The following is a 21,920-nucleotide window of genomic DNA, read 5'->3' on the forward strand; positions in this document are numbered from 1 at the left end:
TTAACTGTGCTTCTGTGGCCCACGAAGAACCAGTGCTGGAGTTGCGAGATCCATACAGAAATCCCACCACAGGCTAGTGATCATGTGCGCAACTCACTTTACAGGGCTTTATGGATAAAACATCACAGACTGTAAAGAATTATGCTGATAAAGAGAGTTGCAATGCTAGCCTGTCTACCTGGGGCTACTCTTGAAGACGGACCAGAAGCTTCAATTGGTGCAGCTAGCTTGTCGGCATCAAGTTAAATATTCTGCGCTTATTTCCCCAAGTTTATGACCATTAATTACATTAGCTGGCAGTTTAGCTTCCATATTCAGTCAAAACCTTGAAAGCTCTTCATGACTTGGGATCTTTAGATCTGTGGGAAAGTATCTGCCTACCCCGTATACCTACAAGACGTCATCAAATCAGCAGTAATTATTTTCTGTGTTCTGGACAATGAGAACTGTTTCCACTCAGTTCTTCGCCAGCGGCCATGAAAGAGCATCCCTGAGGATGTGAGGGAAGGGGGAACCTTGCCAAGATTCCAGAAGCTCTGTAAAACAGAGCATTTCCAATGTACTTTTACTGACTCATGCTTGAATGGAAGTCAAAATGGGATGGCTTGCTTTTTTGTATTTTTCTATTTGTACAATATTTCTGTAGATTTTAGATTAAGGGTTTTTAAAACTATGTCAACTGCTTTGAATCCTACAGATCTGGAGAAAAGCAGGGTATAAATGTTTTAAATATACCACACACATTAATAATAATAATAATAACAACAATGATAACAACAACAATAATGATAACAATAATAATACTCCATCCCCAAGTCCAGCGTTTGTTTCCTGCTTGCTATTCCAGGTTTCTTAGGCAGTTTTGGGCCAAAACATCTAACACAAAACAGATTTGGGCTGTCATGTTTTGCAGTTAAAGAGCAAGATTCAAGGGCATGAAAGACCAACACTTTCAAGAGTTAAAGCTCCCTGGAAATCTTGGTCTTTAAGTGTTACTGGATTCAAATCTTGCTTTTCTCATCCATGAAACTCAGGGCAAGGTGCGCTCCCTCAGCCTCTTCCACCCCACAGGGTAGAAGGATAAAAAGGAACTATATATATGCTGTCCTGAGAGTGGTGAGGCAAAAATGGGATAAGAATATGACAAGATACACAGTTGCAGTCCCATAAAATTGTCACATCCTTCCTGTTCCATTTTCAAACTTTCTAAACTGCCCCCGGAACTGGAGGCAACTCACAATGCATTTCAAATCTCTTCAAGCGACCTTTTCCATTCCAAAACGCTCACAGAAACCTAAGCACCTTACACAACGGCCCAATGAACTTGCATGCCAAGATACTTCCTACTGCCTTGCCGTAAATTAGAAAATAAAAACGCAGAATTTAATGGCGACAAGATGAATTCAGTGGTTTTCAAGAAGACCACATGCCAGCGACTCAGAGGGTTCTGATTTCAATAAACTGCCTTAGGGAACTGAAAGAACTCTGCCTCCCAGCTTTCACCCGATGCCTGGTCTGATTCATTCACTGCTGGATCAAAAAGGCCCATCTCATTCAACATCTTGTTCCCAGCAGTGGTTAGCCAGATGTTTCCAAGAAGCCAGTCTAAAATGTGTTTGTGCCCAAGAATAAGGTATTCTGACAGGTATACTATCTCCTTACATGGAGGTACAATTCCACCCAACTGTGGTTAGGATCACAAGTTGGATCAAATCAAGGGGGATCTATCTGACAGCGTCCTGTCCCCAGCAATGACCAGCCAGATGATTCAAGGAAGGCCACAAGCATGAAAAGGAAGGCAAGCGCTTGCCCCCCCCCCTCCTATTCTGTGTCCCCATCAACTGGCTTTCAGAAGTATAATTGCTTCTGAGTGTAGAGGTGCCATCTAGTTAATGTTGCTAAAGAAGAGATACTGCCAAAGTAGCTAACGTTCTGGAGTCATTATTTGGAAAGTTGCTTGGCCAGATGAGCAGCATTCCATTTAATGCATTGGTTTATATTTTCTCCATCCCCCACCTTTACAGGGTATACAGAGAGGTGATCTCTTAAAACATCTGAAGCAAACAATGGTTGAAGCTACAACCTAGGAAAGTTCACAAGTTTATTGTTTGTTTCAGTGCAAGTAGCTCCCTTGGTTACGCTTGGCAAAGGCTACTCAGAGAGTATACCATTATACTGTCTCTAAATACATCTACAAACATAGTTTGGGGGGGGGTTGGTTTTGATCTTCTGGGGTGTTTTATAAAAGGATTTCTACTGTGCATGGCACAACTTTCTCCCCACCTCACTCCCACAGTGGGAGCAGCATTGGGTGAGATATTTCTTGCTGCATCAGGAAGGGGAGGCAAAAAAAGTCACATTGTACAGAGAAACCATGATAAATCAAAGTTGTTTGCTTTCCCCTCTGCAATATAATGAAGAATACTTTTCAGTGGCAACATGAAGAGGAAAACAAGCAATACAAATTGATTACGGCCTCAATTCCCTTCCCTTAAAAAAATATTTACTTTGCTTTAAAACGGCAAAGAGTTGCTGGGACAGGAGAGCTCATCTTGGGAAGAGGAATTTTTAGATATTGTGCTTTGGAACCGTTTTTATTGACGCTCCCCAGCAGTTTCCAACTTACAGGTGCTCTGTAGAAGAATATTAAAGTATGGAGGGCAAAAGTCAATAAGATGCAGCAGTTTTTCATACATAAAGCTGCCTTATGAAGTTTACCACAGCATCGTCTGACTTGCAGTAGCGCTCCAGGTTCCCAGGAAGCTTCCTTCTCACCATCCACAACTGGAGACCCCTTAACAGGAGATGTCAGAGACTAAACCTTGTTCTCTGTGCATGAAAATCAAAGGCTCTGCCACTAAGCCACAGACACACTTGGTAGAATAAATCCACATTACGCATCCTCCTCTGGCCGAATTTATCTAGCAGAAGCATACAGGGTCTGCATTTTAAAATGCAACTGTTCTTCTCACTTTATTTTGCCGTGCAGCCCTTCTCTCCTTCTCCCCCCCTCCTTTTTCCTTTGGGTTGCCTAAGTTCTTAAGAATCAGATCCCACTTGGCCAGATGCCTAAAGCACTACACCCTCAGATGGCAGATGAATGCATGCATGCACAGTCAAGTATACAGAAACAAAATGGTAAACAGGGGATCCAACAAGTATTTAATCAGGGAAAGAACCAAATTTTAGTGGTACGAAACAGAAAAAAAAGCTTCATGCAAAGCAGATGCTCCGGATGTCACCACACCACAGCTCCACACACACCCCACTTTCCCTAGTGAAATTAATCTTAAATGCCTGTCACGGAAATGAATATTCATCTCCCCCTACATACACGTATTTGCATGTCAATGTTGTACTGTACACTCAATATTATTGTACAATGTTATATTAGAATATGCGCTGATGATGCACAGTAATAAGCAATATTATTAAAAGGAATTCAGTAAAAATCCCCATAATCAACAGATCTACTACACTGCCATCTAACTCTTTCCTTGAGAGAGTTCAAGATGAAACGCCTAAGTCAGCTTTTCTCAACTTTACCATTGAGAAACCCCTGAAATGGTGCAATGGGGCAAAATGTTTGGGAAGCACAGCTGTGTTAATGCCCACCTGAGGCCCCTCCATTTCCCACCCCTTCCAGGTCCATCATTGGCCATTTTGGGAGGGCGGGTCCCACCTAACAAATGTTGAACAAATTTAAACATATATTAAAAACTCATTAACTCCCACCCATTCAGGAAACCCCTCTAGGTCTGGCAATAACCCCAGGGTTTCGCAGAACCCTGATTTACCCCACTTCTCTTTTCAGTGGGGTCCCAAAGTGGCTAACAACATTATTCTCCCGTCTCCATTTTATTCTCACAGCTCTGGAAGGTAGGTGACACTGAAAATGGCCAGATCAGTCATTTCCATGACAGAGAGGGGATTCAAACCTGGATCTCCCAGGTCCTACCCAGACACAATAACCACTACACCATGCAGGCTCTCTAAATCATAGTCCCGTCAAATGTCTTTTAAGGCCTGGAGAATACCCAGCCCCTGCAGCTCCAGAGGACTTCCTTGACTGAGCTGTTCACCAGATAAGGGAGAATCCTGTTCTGGGAAGCCTGCCAGGCAGAAAGGTCCATCAATTCTTTCCTCCATTCTCTGGCAGACACAAAGAATGGAGGAAAGGGAAGAGAGTTAAGAGAAGAAAAGGGCTGCCAAAGTCCCTCTGGCTGCTTACTGGGGGTAGCGTGGCCTGCTCCATGTAGGGGAACTACTAGAGATAAGAGAAAAAGAAAAGCTTTTTTGTATACCCCTCTTTTCACTACCCATAGGAGTCCCCAAGCAACTTACAAACCCCTTTCTCTTCTTCTCCCGAGGAAGGTGGGGCTGAGAGAGCTCTAAGAGAACTGCTCTGTGATAACAGCTCTGAGAGAACTGGAATTGGTCCCAGGTCATCCAGCAGGCCTCATGTGTCTCAAAGCGGCTTACATCCTTCCCTTCCTCTCCCCACGACAGACACCCTGTGAGTTAGGAGGCTGAGAAAGCTCTGAAAGAACTGCTCTGTGCAAACAGCTCTGAGAGAACTGACTAGCCCTAGGTGACCCAGCTGGCTGCAAGTGGAAGACTGTGGAATCCAACCCAGTTCTGTACCCTAAGGCAAGGGTAGTCAACCTGGGGTCCTCCAGATGTCCATGGACTACAATTCCCATGAGCCCCTGCCAGCATTTGCTGGCAGAGGCTCATGGAGATTGTAGTCCATGGACATCTGGAGGACCACAAGTTGACTATCCCTGCCCTAAGGATTACAAAGCCCTGAGATGGTGGGAAATGGGGGTGGTCAATGCCCTAGAGCCCCCCCCCCCCCCTCCAAAGCATCTGCTTTCTCCCAAGAACGAATCTCTAAAACCTGCTCAGGAGCTGAACCAAGTTAGCGTCCAGCCAGGCACCTTTAAAACCAGCCGAGTTTTGTTCAAGGTGGGAGCTGTCGTGTGCACTCACCCTTTCTCAGATCCACTGTCGTGGGAAGCCTGCGGGCACATGACAGCTCACTCCTTCTGCAAAACTTGATAGCTTTATCGGCGTCCCCGGACTCTAAATCGGTCCTGCTGCTTCGGACCCCCAAGGCTGCCCACTGGGATCTGCTCAGCAGCCGAGACCCCGCGGGATCCCCCGGCGCCACCGGGAGACCGAGCTCCCTCGCTGAGCACGGCATCTGGCCGGGGTTTGGGGGGTCCTCTCCTCTCCCTCCCCCCCCCCGGGCCCGCACTGACCTCCTCGTGGGCGGCGCGCTCCTCGGCGGCGCCGGCGGCATTGGCCCCCCCGGCGGCGGCCTCCCTCTCGAGGGCCTCGCAGAGCTGCTCGAGGCTGACGACCCGCTCGCCGCGGTCGAGGCGCTCCTCCAGCCAGCCCAGCAGCACGGCGTGGTGGCGCGAGAGCAGCGGCTCGGGCGGAGGCGCCTCCCGCAGCCGCGCCGCCTCCTCCTCCCGCAGCCGCGCCTGGCCCAGCAGCACGGCGGCCGGCGGGAAGGACGGCGGCGGCGGCGGCGACGAGGAGGAGGACGGGGACAGCGGCGGCGGCGCGGCGGCGTCCGGCTCCATGGCGCCCTCGCTGAGGGGAGAGGCGGCGGCGGCGGAGGCTGCGGCCGTGGCGCGGCCCTCCTCTTCCTCCTCCTCCTCCTCGCCCTCGCTGTGGCTGCCCACGTTCCCCATGGAGCGCCCGCCTTCGCCTCGCCTCGCCCGCGCCGGCTTCTCCCTCACCGCGGCGGCCGCTCCCTCAGGACGCCACACGGCCGGAAAGCGGCGGCCCGCCCGGCGTCGCAAAGAGAGGCGAGCAGGGAAGCGGGATTGCGACGGAGCCGTAAAGCGCCGCCCCGCGGTGAGGGATTCCGCGAGGTGTTTTGTTGTTTTTTTGAACGCCTTTTGCGACGCTGCCGTAAAGCGAGCCCGTCCCTTTCTCGACGCTGCCGTAAAGCGAGCCCGTCCTTTTTTTTTTGCGACGCTGCCTTAAAGCGGCAGTGTTTTCAAAGTGGCTGGGCGGGGGAACTTGGTAGGTTTAGGTGGCTTGAACCCATTGTGGTCAACCGCTTGTGGTGACGGGAGGCACAGAAGCCAAATAAGACTTCGGAAAGCGGCATCTAGCTGGCGCCCAGAAGCCGCTCCTGTGGCGTCGAGAACCATAGAGCTCGAACCAGGACTTCCGCTAAATACCGGAAGTTTATGTGTTCCTGATTTCAGTGCTGAATCACTTCGGTAGTGAAAACGCTGCTGTTCTTTGCGTTGGAACAAAATCCAGTTTCAGACCGAAAGGGAAACAAAAAAAGAAAAGAAAACGGGCTTCGAATCCTTGTCTCCTCCTACGCTTCCCAGACTACAGACTCTCCATTCACGACACACTCGTAAGGTGAGGTCCTTTTGCGACGGCACCGTAAAGCAACACCGGGGCTCCCTTCGTGACAGCCGACCAATGAGCCGTCCCCCATTCTGTGAACCGGAACGGATGACGCGTCACGTGACGCCCACAGTTGCCCGCCTGCCGGCATATTGAGTTCGGGCACCGCCGGCTCTTCCGCCTTGCCTCCCGTCCTATCCATGCCTGATGTGGCGAGGAGCGCTGGCTGCCCTGGCTGTGGGCTTCGCGGCCGCCTGGGTCTGGAACCGCGGGTTCGAGCCCCGCTCGTGGCTCTGGCGGGCGTACTTTGGGGAGCGGACGCTGAGCGCCGCCGAACTGAGCCGCTACGCGGGAGGCGTCGGGAGCGCGGGGCTTTATTTGGCTGTGCTGGGAAAGGTCTTCGACGTGCAACGCGGGCGCAAGCACTATGGGCCGGGGGGAGCCTACAGCTTCTTCGCCGGTATTCCTCTTTGGGCAGAGGCGTGCGTGAGTGCATGTGGGCTGCGGGGCATGAATCTCACTCCGGGTCGCATGCACGGGTTGCTAGGCATCCAAATGAGGGATGACCCAGAAGGTCGCCCTATGCATCGTCCCCAGTCCTGGGTCCCGCCTAGTCTCTGTGCATCTTTCCAGGGGAGATACATAGGTGTTGTTGGAGATGCAAAATAGCCGTGAGGTTCTGTGCAAGTTCTAGTCTGGCCTAGAGAAGCGTGTCCCTTTTTTCTTATGACAAGCCCTCCATCTGTTCCCTGGTGAGCACTCGGTTCGTCTGGTGCAAATGGATTGGGAGTCCTTAGTGGCTTGCGTTGAGGCCAGGGCTACTGATGAATCAGCACCAAATGAACAGAGTGCTCTCCAGGGAATGGATTGGGAAAGGCGGTCCAGCAAGTTCGCAGGGCCTTTCTGGCGTTGGCTCCAGCTTCGTGGGATGAGTCTCTGCATGCAGCAAAGCCCAGATTCAGCTGCTGGCACTTTCACCTTGGACAAGACCTTTTTCTGCCCAAGATCCTCATTGCTGCAGCATGTCAGTATTGACCAGAAGAGGTCATTGACCTGACTCACTACAACACAGCTTCATTTGTTCCGTCTCCCTGTCTGCCGTGCAGTGGTAGACCTTCTGGGTGTTCATTTAACATTGTTTCTCTAGGGAAAGATGCCTCTCGAGCGTTCGCAACAGGTGACTTCACTGAGGCAGGTTTGGTGGATGATATTATGGGGCTGTCACCGTCAGAAATGCTGACCATCCAGAACTGGCTGTCATTCTACAGTGAGAATTATGTGCTTGTCGGTATGTGACTAGTGAGAGGATCAATGAATCTGCGATCTGCTTCTCTCCAATTGTAACTTTACTTGTGACGTTACCTAGACGTTACCTCTAGTTCAGGCCTACCTCTGAGCCAGCAAGAAAATGCTGTTTAAAAATGTATTTAGCGTATGTCAATCTATAGTATGCTTTGCTCCTTCGTGAGGACCCAAAGCAGCTTACGAAAACATGCTTTTTAACACATTTACATAAAATGTATTTTAAAAGGACATAGGGAAGGTAGTCATGACATCCTGGGGTGGGTTCCAAGATGTTTACATGGGTTTGTTCACAATTGGATAGGAACATTTTTCCCACCCATCCCAAGCTTTTTTTTTTCTAAGCCAACTTTGGGTAGTGGTTAAGAGCAATGGCTTCTAATATGGCGAGCCGGGTTTGATTCCCTGCTCCTCCACATGCAGCCAGCTGGGTGACCTTGGGCTCGTCACAGCCCTGATAAGAGCTGTTCTGACTGACCAAGTCCCACCAGAGCTCTCTCAGCCTCACAGGGTGTCTGTTGTGGGGAGAGGAAGGGAAGGCAATTGTAAACTGCTTTGAGACTTCTTCTGGTAGAGAAAAACGAGGTGTCAAAGCAAACTACTAAAAAGTTCCAGACTTTTTTCATAGTAAAAGTGTTCCAATTTCTTAGAATAGCTTTAACACGGCAAGGGATGATGATCGTATGTGCACACCCACCACCAGGAAAGGTAACTCCCCAAGGTGAGGGCAATGGGCAGGTCGCAGTCAAAGAATGACCTGTTTGGTTTCTCTCCTGCTCTTGTAAAGGCAAAGTGGCTGGGAGATTTTACGATGAGAATGGGAGCCCCACGCCTCTTCTACAGCAAGCCCAGGCCCTGATCGATGAAGGGCAGAGACTGCAGGCCCGAGAAGAGGAGAAAAAGCAACGCTTCCCACCTTGTAACGCGGAATGGCGCTCCACTTCCGGAAGTAGAGTCTGGTGCTCCAAGGAGAGGTATGAGTTGCATTCAGAAGAGTAGGGCTGGTAGAAGAGGGGCAGGACGGCAGGAGACTTGGGGCTGTACTGCTTCACCACGTTTCCATCCGGTGTGCTTTATCACTTATCAGAGGACTCAAGAAAGGAGGGAGATATATTCCTTTCTCTGACCTACATGGCCATGGCCTCTACCCCTCACCTACACACGCCTTTCCTCAGGGTGCTGGGAGATGGCACCACTGCCACAGGGGGCAGGAACCACTTTGGATTCACGACTATGGTTGCGAGCCCCCCCCCCCCCACGGGAATGAAGAATCCCCTGCTGGTGTTTCCTGCTGCCTCTCTGAGGGGCGCTGGGAGAAAGATAGCCACTGAAACAGGATCTTTGTTTTAGGTGTCAAGATTATCCATGTCTGAGAACAGGGCCTTTTCAGTAGTGGCTACAGAAAATACTCCCTTCGAGAAGTCTTATTGTTGCTTTCATTATGGAGACAAGCATGATCTTTTCCTTCCAAGAACAGCAGAGCCAACATTGTTTCTTAATTTGCCAGTTCTCTATGGGGGCTAAAGTCTTTCAAAACCTCTTTGGGGAAGGTGCCTGGTAATAAGCTAGGTGGAAATGGATAAACAGCTCTGCTCCCTCACTCCTTTAGGCTGGGTTGTAGAAATTGGGGGGGGGGGGGAGGTGTACGTGTATGTTCACTTTCCCAAGCATGTATAATAAATATCCTAAGCTGGAATCATTTTCCTACTTGTCTTTGCAGTGGCGGAATCAGCAGAGATTGGGCCGGCGTCCCCAGGAAGATGTATGAGCCAGGCTCCCGGGGCAGCCACTGTGTGTGCGTGAGGACAGAAGGACCCCCTTCTGAGCAATACGTTTCCTTCCAGCCCAGCAACAGAGGCGACTTGGACAACCCCAGGCTGCAAGAGTACGATGGCTGCCACCCACTGGCCAACTGGTGTGCTTTGAAAGACTAAGGGGACACCGAGATGCCGGAACGTGGCAACTCCAGTGAAGCCAAGACTTGTACGCAGAGCTTGTTGGACACGTCCCTTCTCCTCCTCATCTGCTTTGAAGCAAACACTGCTATACCTCTGATGTGTGAATGCAGGTGGCCCAGGCGAACTGGAGTGCTGTTACCCACAATCTGGGATTAAACGAGGTCCGGGTATGAGTCAGTGCACAAGCTTTGAATTTGACAGGCAGGAATACCGCCAGGCGTCCTGCATAAGGTGGACACTATCACAGGGGCAGTTATCTTGCATCCTTTTACAGTGGCCCATTCATTATCTCCGTATCCCAAAAATGCAATTCTGGGACGGCACAAAGATATATAACTACTTTGGGGAAGTAGCACAGAGTCAGTCCTGCAATCACAGTTCCCAAATACCACCTGATTCAATAATGCTTGTTTATTACAAGAATTTAAACACAGCCATATAAATATTGTAAAAATACATTGCTTTACAAGGACTTGAGGGAGAAAACTGCAGTTTGTTGTTTGTTTGTTTTTTTAATGATTTTTCGGAAGGACTTTGTTTTCAGAGCCAGGCCAAGAATCTTGAGAACCAGATACTATTTTAACTGATTTATCTACTGGATAGGTCAACAAAACGCAGAGCTCCATTCCACAATGAGGGCTTACTTTGCAGAATGTCACTGCAATAGTAAGCCCTAGATCTGGGCTGTACCGCGCCCAGTGCAAGTAGAAGCTCAAGGGTCTGAATGCTTTCACATACAGAAGAAAAATCCCTAGGTGTAAACTAGCTTCTCCAAGACCTAGTTTTCTTGGTGCAGGGCACAGGGCTGTATGGAAGAGCTTTCTCCTTGGCGACTTCCACCCCTGCAGTCTAAAGCAGTACAGCCCACACAGGCTTACCTCCTTGGCTGTTCTTGGCAAGGGTGATGGACCAGTGGAAGAGTCCTTGTATTTGTAACAGGAGTCGCATTTTAGTGCCATGTGGGAAAGCTGCACAAGCAGACCGTTTCACAGTCAGAGTTAAGGCATCTGTCGTCCTTTTTGCAAAGCGAGTTAGTGCTTAGTATTTCCAGTTAACAGCCTCTTCCTACACAAAACACTGGCAAACTGATTCGGAGCCTCATTCCAGAGACCTCCCTTCATAACCCTAGGACCAAATCTGTTTGAACAAGACAGATAAGCAAGGACGCTCTTTCGACAAGGGTTAACTAATACGCAAGTCAAAAGCAAGGCCCTTTCCGCCATAAACTTAGCAATGATTAACCTCGGGAGATGATGTCTTCGAACCTTCATCTTCCTTTTGGTCAAGGAAACCAAGACGCACTGATTTCACTGCACTAAGACCAGACTTGTGACTGATCCACAAGAAGAAAATCCCATGGGATGGACCAGAGTCAATCTAATAAAGTCTGTGTTTAACTTCAGTTTTTGTGATTTGCCTGAAGAGTGACTGAGCCAAGCAGGTGTGGTCCAAAATGAAGATCCCAAGATCTCCACTCTCCAAAAGTCGTTTGCCTAGAATGCTTAGACACATCTGATTCAAGATGGGAAATGGGCCTGTGCTGGTCTTGATCCTGTCAGGATCCCTTTCTCCCATTGGCTCCTTCAGCAATATTTGCTGGACAACAAGGGTTATTGAGAGCCAGTTTGGTGTAGTGGTTAGGAATGCGAACGTCTAATCTGGCATGCCAGGTTCGAATCTGCTCTCCCCCACGTGCAGCCAGCTGGGTGACCTTGGGCTCGCCACGGCACTGATAAAGCTGTTCTGACCAAGCAGTGATATCAGGGCTCTCTCAGCCTCACCCACCTCACAGGGTGTCTGTTGTGGGGAAAGGAAAGGAGATTGTAAGCCATGGTGAGACCCCTTCAAGTAGAGAAAAGTGGCATATAAGAACCAACTCCTCTTCTTCAGTAATATCAGGGCTCTCTCAGCCTCACCTTCCTCCCAAGGTATCTTTGTGGGGAGAGGAAAGGGAAGGCGATTGTAAGCCGCTTTGAGTCTCTTTCAGGTAGAGAAAAGCGGCATCTAAGAACCAACTCTTCTTCTTATGCAGGGCAAGGCCCCCCGCCCTCTTCTGAGTGGAGGTATCGGGGAAAGCCTTCACAGGCTCCTGAGTCTGAACGGAGAATATGAGCGAGCAAATCTGTTTTTGTCCCTTTTGCCCATTAGTGACCAGAAATTAAGGCAGGCATCAGCCCCCTGCTTCAGTAGCTTGTACTCAGTTAAAGTTCACCAGGTTGAATGCCACACTGATGCCCAAGAAGCAAGCAGGCACTACCACCCAAATCCTTAGAGGTCTCCCATTCAAACACTAGCCAGAGGCAGCCCTGCGTAGCTTCTGAGATCTGACAGGTTCGGGTTAGATCAGGTCTGGATTGGAGTTAGGTAAGGAGAACTGAACAGAATTCAATCCCCAATTGGCAAGGCTTTCATGAGAAGTAGCAGAGATTTTGAACTATGTCCAATTTTTGCATCGCCTGCTGTCTAAATTCTTGAGTTTCTTTTTCAATGGGCAGAAGTCATGACAACTAGTATGTGCAGGCCCATCTGGCTGGACCTTCAGAAGTTCTTGGCTCCATAAGTTCTAGGCATTATCTATTGGTTGGACATTACTGGTCAAAGGACCGTAAATAAACTGACTGGATTTGGCATCTGTCTGGAAGTTCAAGAACCTCAAGGGAAGGCAGGTACTTCCTTCCTCCCCTCTCCCAATACAGCTGCATTGGAACAACTAGGTGCCCCAACCCATCACATGATGCCTTTGTCAGGGAACCACGGAACAAAACTCTGTGGCTTCAGACTGTCACCTGTGGACTCCATGCCCACAATTACCTCTTATCTGGAAATGCCACAGTTCATAAAACCTCCTCCCACGCACAGTGTCCTGCCCATAACATGATTCATTTCAAGTTCCTGGATTCGCCAAGATCCAGGGTTTAAGGCCACGAGAAGCCACTACCCCTCATTAGTGTCAAAAGACTACCCAGGAAACTTCCTCAACATTTTCAAGCTGGGGAAGAATTCCAGGCAGCTACCGACATTAGCCTTTAGGATTCGATTTCACAGCAAGTGGCATGAATAGTTTTAGTGCAAACAGAATGGTAAGAATCCGGGGGGGGGGGGGGGGGGGCTTCTGCTCCTAAAAAGCAAGAGGGCTACCAAGAGGAAAGTTTCAGTTATCAAAGATTTCTTTCAGCTTTCATAGCTGCCGTATGGAAGTATTAAGGAGGCATTCAAGTCCTGCTATGAGAAGAATAAGGTGACCTTCTGGCCATTGTGTAACATAGACATGGGCCCAGGTTGGGTAAAGTTTAGACTTAAATGTTTTATTAAAAGTGCTTTACAGTGATTAGTTTTGTGCAACCTGCCAATGCCCACCTAGAATCACCCCGCCCCAAAAAATGTACTGCCAGAGGACCATCTCTCATAAGGAATGTTCCATCTTCCCTCTCCCCTGGGCCCTGTGGGTAACTGGTGCCATTTTGGAAGTGAATCGTCGTCTAATTTACCATCAGTCTGAAGAGAGTCCAGAAAAACAGTTCCGTCCTAGTATGACTTCGACAGGTTCAGATTCATGACACATTGTCAAGACTTAATCCAGATCAAGGGTGCACATTTGGACCGCCAACCATGGACAGACAATTGAAGTCATCCACTACCCCCCCCCCAACATGTCTCAGGCTTGGGTACAAAACATTTATGTCAAAAACCACCTTTGGGAGGTAAATTGGAAAAGAGAGAACATTTCTTTCAATGCATGTTAACTGGTGCAGCCTCTCTTTAGAACAGGTGGAGAAGTCATGCCCTTGGGGGCATGTCCATCTGGCCAACAGGCACTTTTAATCCAGCCTTCCAGCTGCTTCATTTATTGGAAGCCTTGGCCCGTTGGATGTTAGCATCAATTCAAGGGCCAATGCACCTGCAAAAACTTAAAATATTTTGAGGACCAAGCGCCAGTAAGAGCACCACAACTGGGGCTCAGCCTGCTTCGGATGACCCCCTAAGTTAGTTGCCGGTTCCTTCTGTTTCTAATGCATTTTGAGGTGAAAAACTTGCCTAGCCCCAGACTGACTTAGCAAGAAAATTGCCCCTCCCCAATTCATTGCTACCACACAGTGAAGAGGCCCAAGTGCCAGTTTCAATCCCCACAGAGTCTACGAGGCCGAGCAGCAAAGTGAGATCCCTCTCAAAGTGTTCTGTTTTAGCATTAACTTGTACGAGTTCTCCTTTAAAGAGTCAGCTTTTAACTGCATCCGCCCCAAGTTTGCACTTAACATACAAAGCGGTAATAGCCTATAAATCACAGAAATATAGAAAAGTAGCACTCTGGTATCAGCTCTTTTTACATATATATACGTAGTTGAGACCATTACAGGACAAGTTAGTATTGGGCAGAGGGTGGTCAATGGGATCTGAAGTTACGGATGATATTCTGCCTTCCAAACATACACACATTCACACCGGAAAAGTAGTGGTCACCACGAGCGAAGTAGTGGTCACCACAGCAAAGCTACGCAGTCCTTCCTCGTTTTGTTTCTTGTTTTTAAAGGAAAGAAACGGCAAACAAGCTTTCCACTTAAACGTGGGGGCGAGGAGTTGCGGTCTTAACAGCCAAGCTTGCTGGCCACTACGTCATTCAGGGTCTCCTTTCGAGGGGAACCCAATTCCAGTGTTTCGTAGAAGCACAGCTAATGCAAGATTAACCACTGCAGAGGGGCTGCAGTGGCAGTGGAGGAAACATGTGCTTTTGTCCTGCCGTTGAGACCAGAAACAGAACTCCCAAACAGGGCAAGCTGTGTAAATACCTTTCACCCTAGCCATCTGAGTGCAGACAATCTCCGGCCTCTCGAGTTGGAGGAACAAAATGTGACGCAACTGTCCTCTGTGATGTGTCCTCAACCCCCCTTGTCGAGCACCATAAACTGCCTCATCCCCAGATTGCCTGCACAACAGCACACAGGTGCTCTTCAGGAGCTCCCATGCACCAAATGTTCCATTCTAACCCTCCCCCCCACCCCACCCAGAACTTCCTGCATGATTGTAAACATAGGACTATTTTTTTTGCCAAGCAAACTGATAATCACTATGAAGGAGACAAGCCAGTAGCTTATGCAGATTCCTTCCTTGAAGGAGCAGTCACTGAATTTGGTAATGAAAGTGGTAATTCACCACTTCTCCCCTGGGACAGGGCGAGAGAGGGCCTAAGTCACAAAGACACGGATGCTGTGGCCGTGGTTCTGTTTCTGCAGGAGGAAAAACTGTAAAGCTTTTTTCGTAAGGCCACACACACAAAAGAACCTCGGCAATGCGTGAAACAAAGCCCTGTTTTTGGTAGGGGCGGCTCGAATGTGCACAGTAGAACTGCCCACTGGACAGCAAAGCTGGGCAAGAATAAGATCAGTCTCTCAGAGAAGGTAACAAAAAAAAAGGGAGGGGGCACATCACACAGTGTTACCGAGACACAAGAGCTAGCAATCTCTTCCCTTTAAAAAAAAAAAAAAAGATCCAACACAGAACTCTCAAGTTTCTGCATCAAGGCCTGCTAAGGCCTTTTGTGTCACATGATCAGCCAATGCAAGAAGTTTCACTTTCAATTCCCCGTACATACGATGATAAGCAGATAAGTCGTTTTCTCACTTTGCAACAGTCCCAATTGGTTTCCGGGTCCAGTTTCTCACCATTACCCATGGTTAACATTTGTACAAAAGACTCATTTATACTGGAATATAGTGTTTACGTGGTCCCTGAAGTCGGTCGAAGTCTGTTGTAAAAGGAAGACAAGGATCAGCTCCGCCGTCTCCATTACAGGCGACTTGCCACGGGGCGGGTGCGAACGGCAGGGCCCGGAAGCCACGCCTCTTCCTGCGGGCCACACTAGGAGACTCCGCCCAGCGTCAAGACATCGAAGCAGATGTTGCAGACACGGACTGGCTTGTTCAGGTCGAATTTGATGATGGGGATCTCCTTGGTCGAGCACTTGTGGCACAGCAAACGGCCGCAGTGCCGGCTGCAAGGAAGGAGAGAGGTTGAACCAGAGGAGAGGTCTCGTGCTACTGCCGGCATTCAGGAAACCTGGGGGGTGGGGGAAGGAACCCGAGAAGGTCATCTTCTCCCAGGGAGTTTTGCAAACATCAGGATGCAAAGCAACCCGTTTTGGAAACTGATGGGAGTTTAAGGAGCGGTTTGCGTGACGACAGAATTACAGGCAAGAAGAGAGAGGGACCTTTGGATCATGATAAAGTTGTACTTCACCCCAAGAACACACTCTCTCTCTCTCTCGCTCCCTCGCTCTCTCTCTCTCCTTTGCTTTTCAAGACTAGCAGGTAGACAAGTTCCAGGATTTGTAAAATCAAGTATGCCCAAGCTTGTTTTGAAGGATGTGGAAGCCTGACCGATGGATGCGGAAGACAGCAGCCCGAAGACCTCAGTTCCCACTTGCTCCTTGCAATTCTGGAGGCAGCTGTGCTGGGCTTCCACACAACATGTCCTCAAGTACAGAATTCCCTGGTGTCTTGCTATGCAGGCCTTGGGCTGCACCCCACTGAGGTCTCCCCTCTGCACCATTGTCTCTGTGCATATTGCATTCTCTCAGCTGTGCGTTGTGGTCCAACTAACCAAGCTGGCCCATTAAGTTTTGGAGTTGTCAACAGTATCCCCTTGGTGTAGTGGGTAGGAGCTCCGACTTTTAATCTGGCAAGCCGGGTTTGATTCCCTGCTCCTCTACGTGTAGCCAGCTGGGTGACCTTGGGCTCATCACAGCCCTGTTAGAGCCGTTCTGGCCAAGCAGTAATATCAAGTCTCTCTCACCCTCAACCACCTCACAGGGTGTCTGTTGTGGGGAGAGGAAAGGGAAGGTGAATGTAAGCCGCTTTGGGACTCCTTCGGGTAGAGAAAAGCGGCATATAAGAACCAACTCTTCTTCTTCAATGGCACTGGGAATGTTCAGTATTTCTGTCTGTTTTTGGAAGATCATTTGCAGGAGGTTCTCTCCATCTCCCAAAAGTTGAGTGTGCCTTATACCTCCACCCACACTGTTCATAAACCGTCCGAGTTAAGTCTTCAAGATTTAGTTAACTGCACCCTATTTGCAAGCAGATTAGGCTGCCTCTAAAGGCAGTCTCACTTATGGCAGATTTCAGCCAAGGTAAGTGGCCCTGGGTGCCTTCTGCAGTTGAGAGGGGTTGCCGCTCAGCAGCAGAATACATGCTCGGCAGGAAACAGGTCTCAGGTTCACTCCCCAGCTCCTCCAGTTTAACAAGATTTCAAGGGAGCAGAAAGACCTGGTTCTCCTGCCAGCCAGGGCCATGGATAATGGACCAATATACTTGGGTAGAGCCAAAACCTGATGCAAGAGTTCATTACCAGTGATGCTTCCTCGTCGTGACGCCAAACTTAGCAATGCATTCGTAGCAATTTGAGCCGTCACACCACGGTGGTTCCTTGGACAGCATGTCTGGAAAAGGAAGGATAAGGAGGAACTCTTGCTTAGACCTGCATAGCTCATGACCCGCCAAGGTGAATGCACACCAGCCCAGCCGTGTATTGTGACCTTCCAGACCTAAGCAAGCCACGTGACTGGAGATGGACTAGAAGTTGGTTAAGCAGGTCCCAAGTTGTGCAGGTATAAAGAGGCCCTATGGGGGGGGGGGAGCAAGCACCCCACACACACATAGTCCAGATGGACATGATAAAGAGCCCAATAGGGCCAAAGAGGCAGGCTCAAATGTGTAAAGCCACACCTCTCCAAATTAGAATCATGCCAATCTACACTTCCAGCAAGTCAGGCTAGTAGATGGACGGCACCAGTAAGGGGGAGGGGGACGTAACACTCCTTCCACTGGGAAAACAAAGTTCTTTCATAACATTTTAGCTCTGCTCTGGTAAAGGAATCGCCTACGCAAGCATAACCCCCTTCTGCCATTGATAGATGCCCTCTTTCCCCCTTTCAGAACAGCCTCACATTAGTGTTTTTGTGCAAGAGCAAGACAAGAGCCCTGTGCATTGGCCCAGCTGCCACCAACACCACCAGCCAAGGTGCGCTGTCATCCTCTCCTCTCCATTTTAGTCCCACGATGCAGGTGAGGCTGAACTACCAACGGGCCAAGGATCACCTAGTGGGCTTCATGGAATCCAGGTCTCCACAAATGCTGTCTGATGTTCTACTCAGAATGCTCTACCAGCCCACATGGAGCAGGCCTTCTTGAATCTGCCCATCACAGTCCCCAATCTTCTCAAGCTGCAGAGGTGGCTGCACATCTCTACCTGCACCTATGTCGTGTAACACTGAGCTCCACCCATGTCTCTTCCTCCTCCCTTACACATCTCCATAGCCAGTTTCTGCTGACCTCAAAGGAAGTACCCTTCTCTTTTGGTTCCTTCCTCCCTGACCCTCTGTCTTCTCCTCTGTCACAGATGCCACATGTTCCCAGAAAATCTCCCTTCCAAGCGCTGCTTCAACAGGATCATACTGCCCCCCCTTCCCCTCCCTCCGGTACCTAAGAGCCTGAAGAGAAGCTGTTTTGTTGCGACTTGATAGTTGAAGATGTTGACTCCCTGGTTGTTGTTGACTCCCAGGCGGGCTCCGGCTCTCACAATGGCCCGGCACAAGTTGGCGTTTCCCTTCATGTAGGCCAAGAGAAGCACTGCAAGGAAAAGGAGGGGAAGTCTTTAATCCTACAGCCAGTTGCACATCAAAGAGAAAATGTCTGTTTTTAAGTTGCAAAGAAGTGGATGGTTGCAGCACGACTGAAAGCCAAGTGTCCTGATGAGTCTTCAGGCCCACTCATGAGAGACACTTACATCAGGGGTAGTCAACCTGTGGTCCTCCAGATGTCCATGGACTACAATTCCCATGAGTCCGTCAGCAAATACTGGCAGGGGCTCATGGGAATTGTAGTCCATGGACATCTGGAGGACCACAGGTTGACTACCCCTGACTTACATTACTATACATTTCCTTTACACAATGTGACAAGAGCTTTTATTTAATATTTGGCAACCCAATCTCGTCCACATAAAGCAGCCTTGTGCAGGTCCGAGTAGCACGGTGTCACCTGTTCTGACTAGCAGCAGCCCTTCAGGGTCTCAAGTGAAAGAGGATTGGGCCCCAATACATACAAACTGAAGAGGTCAGGGGTTGACTGTGGTTCCTTCTGAAGGCAGAGCAGGAGGCTCTACCACTCAACAAAGGCTAGTCTAGTTTAAGAGAGCCTCGCTCTCAAGATGGCAGCTTAGAGTGCCCTCCTAGCCCCCCAAGCTCTTCTCTGTTCTTGTTCACCTAGCACTATGTCAACGCCAGACATAAAGCAAACCCCTATGAGGTCACGCACATCAACAGGCCAACATCAGGAGGCAATGGATATTCCTGTCTAGCACAAGGGGGCCCTCTTTGTTCTTCTGCCCTCTGCAAATCTGGTTGGTTTGATTATGGGGGCGGCTGCAACCCGGCTAATTGTTTCCTGGGGGAGTACAGAAGTACCACACACAGCTGAGCTGTCGCTGTCGCTCAGGGGGAGAGTGGTGGAATGCAGAAGAGGCCAGGCTTAACTTAAAAGGATCTGAGTGCTGCAAAAGATCTCTCTGTGCCTCTGCTGACAGTGATCTGCTCAATCAATAGTATAAAGCAGGGGTAGTCAACCTGTGGTCCTCCAGATGTCCATGGACTACAATTCCCATGAGCCCCTGCCAGCAAATGCTGGCAGGGGCTCAAGGGAATTGTAGTCCATGGACATTTGGAGGACCACAGGTTGACTACCCCTGGTATCAAGCACTCCACAGGTTCGCAGTTTGAGTACGATTAGGGAAGTAGTCCTTATGTCCAAATAATCTACATGCCGCCCCATCAATGGGCAGATGCCCGAAGCATCCTACCTGTGTTTCCTTCAGCATCTGGTTTGTCGAGAGGGTATTCCGGCATGCATTCCAAAAAGAGATCGAAGATGGCCGCTGCGTTGTCTTTCCCGTATTGCCCCAGGATGTGCATCGGGGACTGGCCTCTGGCAACGAAGACACCGAGCACATTACAGAGATCCGCACTGCGCCTCTCGTTCAGGCCTACCTCTGAGCCAGCATGCACCGTTTGGAGAGGCCGCTTTGAAGCAAATGCTTTCTAAATGCATTACAAACCATTCCCCGCGGGGCCTCCGGCCAGCTTACAGGAATCGATCATGTGGAGCAGAGCCCAGACTTTGCAAAGCAGGCAGGATCAGCAGGGAACAAGCCATTATTGGCAGCACTGTTAGCATGCCCCACATCTAGTTCTCGCTCAGGCAAGGAGACTGCAATAAGGGGGGGGGGGGCAATTCACATGACTGAGGATGTCTGACCATTAAAGATCTTCCTGCATTCCAGTAAGCCATCATTCCAAATATCCTCCCTGGCATCCTGATTCTCCAAGGGGGCATTTTCAGTGTGGAAAGGGCCAATGGGTAACCTTAGCCCCTATAGAAAAAGGCCTCAGCATTTGCCAATGGAATAAGCCCAACAGATGACATGGCTCACATGGTCAATGCAATCACCAGCCAGCATCTCAGAGAGGATTTGGAGGACAAGAAAATTGGCCTCAGTATTGGAGGATGAGAAAAACAGAAAGATCTATAGCAGGGGTATTCAAACTGCGGCCCTCCAGATGGTCATGGACTACAATTCCCAGGAGCCCCTGCCATCTGGAGGGCCGCAGTTTGACTACCCCTGATCTATAGAAACGGGCGGGTTCCTTGCCAGGGAAAGAAAGAGTTTAAGTTTACCTGACATTGAAGGCTTCTGCATCCACGGTGCATTCTGTCAGGAGGACACGGATGTTGTTCAGACGCCCCTGCATCACTGCCAGGTGGAGGGCTGCATTTAAAGGCATGAAAGAGAGATCCACCATTCAGACGCTCAAGAACAATTCTGAGCAGGGGGTTGGACTAGATGGCCTGTCTGGCCCCTTCCAACTCTATGCTTCTATGAATTCAGTACAAGCTTCTCTGCACAAAGATACACAAGTCCCATGCCAGTCAAACCCAAAGGCTGCATTTAAATGATGCAAGGAACAACTCGGTGAGCTGGTGTGGTGTGGCAGTTAAGAGGGTCAAGCCCAGGATCCAGGAGGCCTAGCTTTCATTCTCGGCTCTGTGCCGTGGCAGCCGGCTGGGAGATCTCTCACCATAACCTACCTCCCTGGATAGTCACAAGAATAAAATGGAGGAGTGAGCAACGTAACGCATTTTGAGTCTCCAATGAAGACAACATCGAGGTGTAAATGCAATAAATAAAAAGAGGCTTAAGTGACACGGCCTGTCGGTTACGTACAAAAGGTGGACCCTCACAATAGCTTGGCTACAGAACTAATGGAGAGGGCCAGGATTTTCCCTGTTCCCAGCCCAAGAAAAACAGATGAGCAAGCGAGGGGAAGGTAGCAAACCTGAAAGGACAGCTTGCAGCTATCCCTTGCAGGCCGGTACAAGGGGAGAGATGGACAACCTTGCGTCAAGGGAGTTACCGTTGTTCCCGTTTTCATCCACAGCCCCGAAGTCGACGCCGTTCTCCAGGAGGACGGAGCAAATTGTGGGAAGGTCTTGCTGGGCAGCGAGGTGGAGGGCTGTCTGTCGGTGCTTGTTCAGTTCGTTGACCTTGGCCCCAGCAAGCAGCTGTCAGTGGAAAGGAGCAGAGTTTGGGGGAGAGGGAAAGTCTGCTTTAAGCAATCGTGAAACGTGTTGGAAGAGCACAAGCAGCCCATTCCTGCTCTCAGTTACTGAGGCACCCGCCCTGCATGGGAAATACTGCAGCAAGGCTCTCAGTGGAGCATGCCGCTGTCAGCAAATCACCCTGATATTGCGATACCTGCCCTGGTGTTATGGGAGGGGCATAAACAGATAAGTGGTCCCACAGATAGGTAGGACCCAGGTTGCTCATAGCCTTAAAGAAGAAGAAGAGTTGGTTCTTATATGCCGCTTTTCTCTACCCGAAGGAGTCTCAAAGCGGCTGACAATCGCCTTCCCTTTCCTCTCCCCAAGACAGACACCCTGTGAGGTGGGTGAGGCTGAGAGAGCCCTGATCTTACTGAAGAAGAAGAAGAGTTGGTTCTTATATGCTGCTTTTCTCTACCTGAAGGAGGCTCAAAGTGGCTTACATTCGCCTTCCCTTTCCTGTCCCCACAACAGACACCCTTGTGAGGTGGGTGAGGCTGAGAGAGCCCTGATATTGTTGCTTGGTCAGAGCAGTTTTATCAGTGCCATGGCAAACCCAAGGTCACCCAGCTGGTTGCATGTGGCGGAGAGCAGATTCAAACCAAGCTCGCCATATTATAAATCCACGCTC

At 49.6% G+C, this 21,920-nt stretch overlaps 3 protein-coding genes across 7 annotated transcripts in view; 1 reads left to right on the forward strand and 2 right to left on the reverse strand.

Moving 5' to 3' along the window:
* Positions 1-5,858, reverse strand: part of ZZEF1 (zinc finger ZZ-type and EF-hand domain containing 1) — a 79,307-nt gene extending 73,449 nt beyond the window's left edge. For both annotated transcript variants that reach the window (XM_077311350.1, XM_077311351.1), the window contains exon 1: positions 5,265-5,858. In XM_077311350.1, the coding sequence (XP_077167465.1) occupies positions 5,265-5,702 (438 nt within the window). In that variant the 5' untranslated portion in view covers positions 5,703-5,858. The remainder of the gene's footprint in view (positions 1-5,264) is intronic.
* Positions 5,859-6,008: 150 nt separating this feature from the next.
* On the forward strand, positions 6,009-11,043 carry CYB5D2 (cytochrome b5 domain containing 2). Of its 4 annotated transcripts, none has more exons than XM_077311356.1 (4): positions 6,009-6,393; positions 7,529-7,669; positions 8,471-8,657; positions 9,404-11,043. In XM_077311356.1, exons 2-4 carry the CDS (start codon positions 7,594-7,596, stop codon positions 9,615-9,617), a joined length of 477 nt encoding a protein of 158 aa, XP_077167471.1. In that variant the 5' UTR covers positions 6,009-6,393; positions 7,529-7,593; the 3' UTR covers positions 9,618-11,043. The 4 variants fall into 4 exon arrangements, with proteins under 4 accessions (XP_077167471.1, XP_077167470.1, XP_077167469.1 ...); XM_077311354.1 differs by lacking the exon at positions 6,009-6,393 and adding an exon at positions 6,465-6,841; XM_077311353.1 differs by lacking the exon at positions 6,009-6,393 and adding an exon at positions 6,469-6,867.
* The window catches only part of ANKFY1 (ankyrin repeat and FYVE domain containing 1), a 45,281-nt gene continuing 33,398 nt past the window's right edge, over positions 10,038-21,920 (reverse strand). The window contains exons 20-25 of the mRNA XM_077311352.1: positions 21,103-21,250; positions 20,366-20,456; positions 19,491-19,615; positions 18,116-18,262; positions 16,983-17,073; positions 10,038-15,627 (exon numbers count right to left, since the gene is read on the reverse strand). Of these exons, the coding sequence (XP_077167467.1) occupies positions 15,495-15,627; positions 16,983-17,073; positions 18,116-18,262; positions 19,491-19,615; positions 20,366-20,456; positions 21,103-21,250 (735 nt within the window). The 3' untranslated portion in view covers positions 10,038-15,494. The remainder of the gene's footprint in view (positions 15,628-16,982; positions 17,074-18,115; positions 18,263-19,490; positions 19,616-20,365; positions 20,457-21,102; positions 21,251-21,920) is intronic.

Source organism: Paroedura picta, chromosome 15 (assembly GCF_049243985.1).
Source record: "Paroedura picta isolate Pp20150507F chromosome 15, Ppicta_v3.0, whole genome shotgun sequence".
In the NCBI taxonomy this organism is placed as follows: Eukaryota; Metazoa; Chordata; class Lepidosauria; order Squamata; family Gekkonidae; genus Paroedura; species Paroedura picta.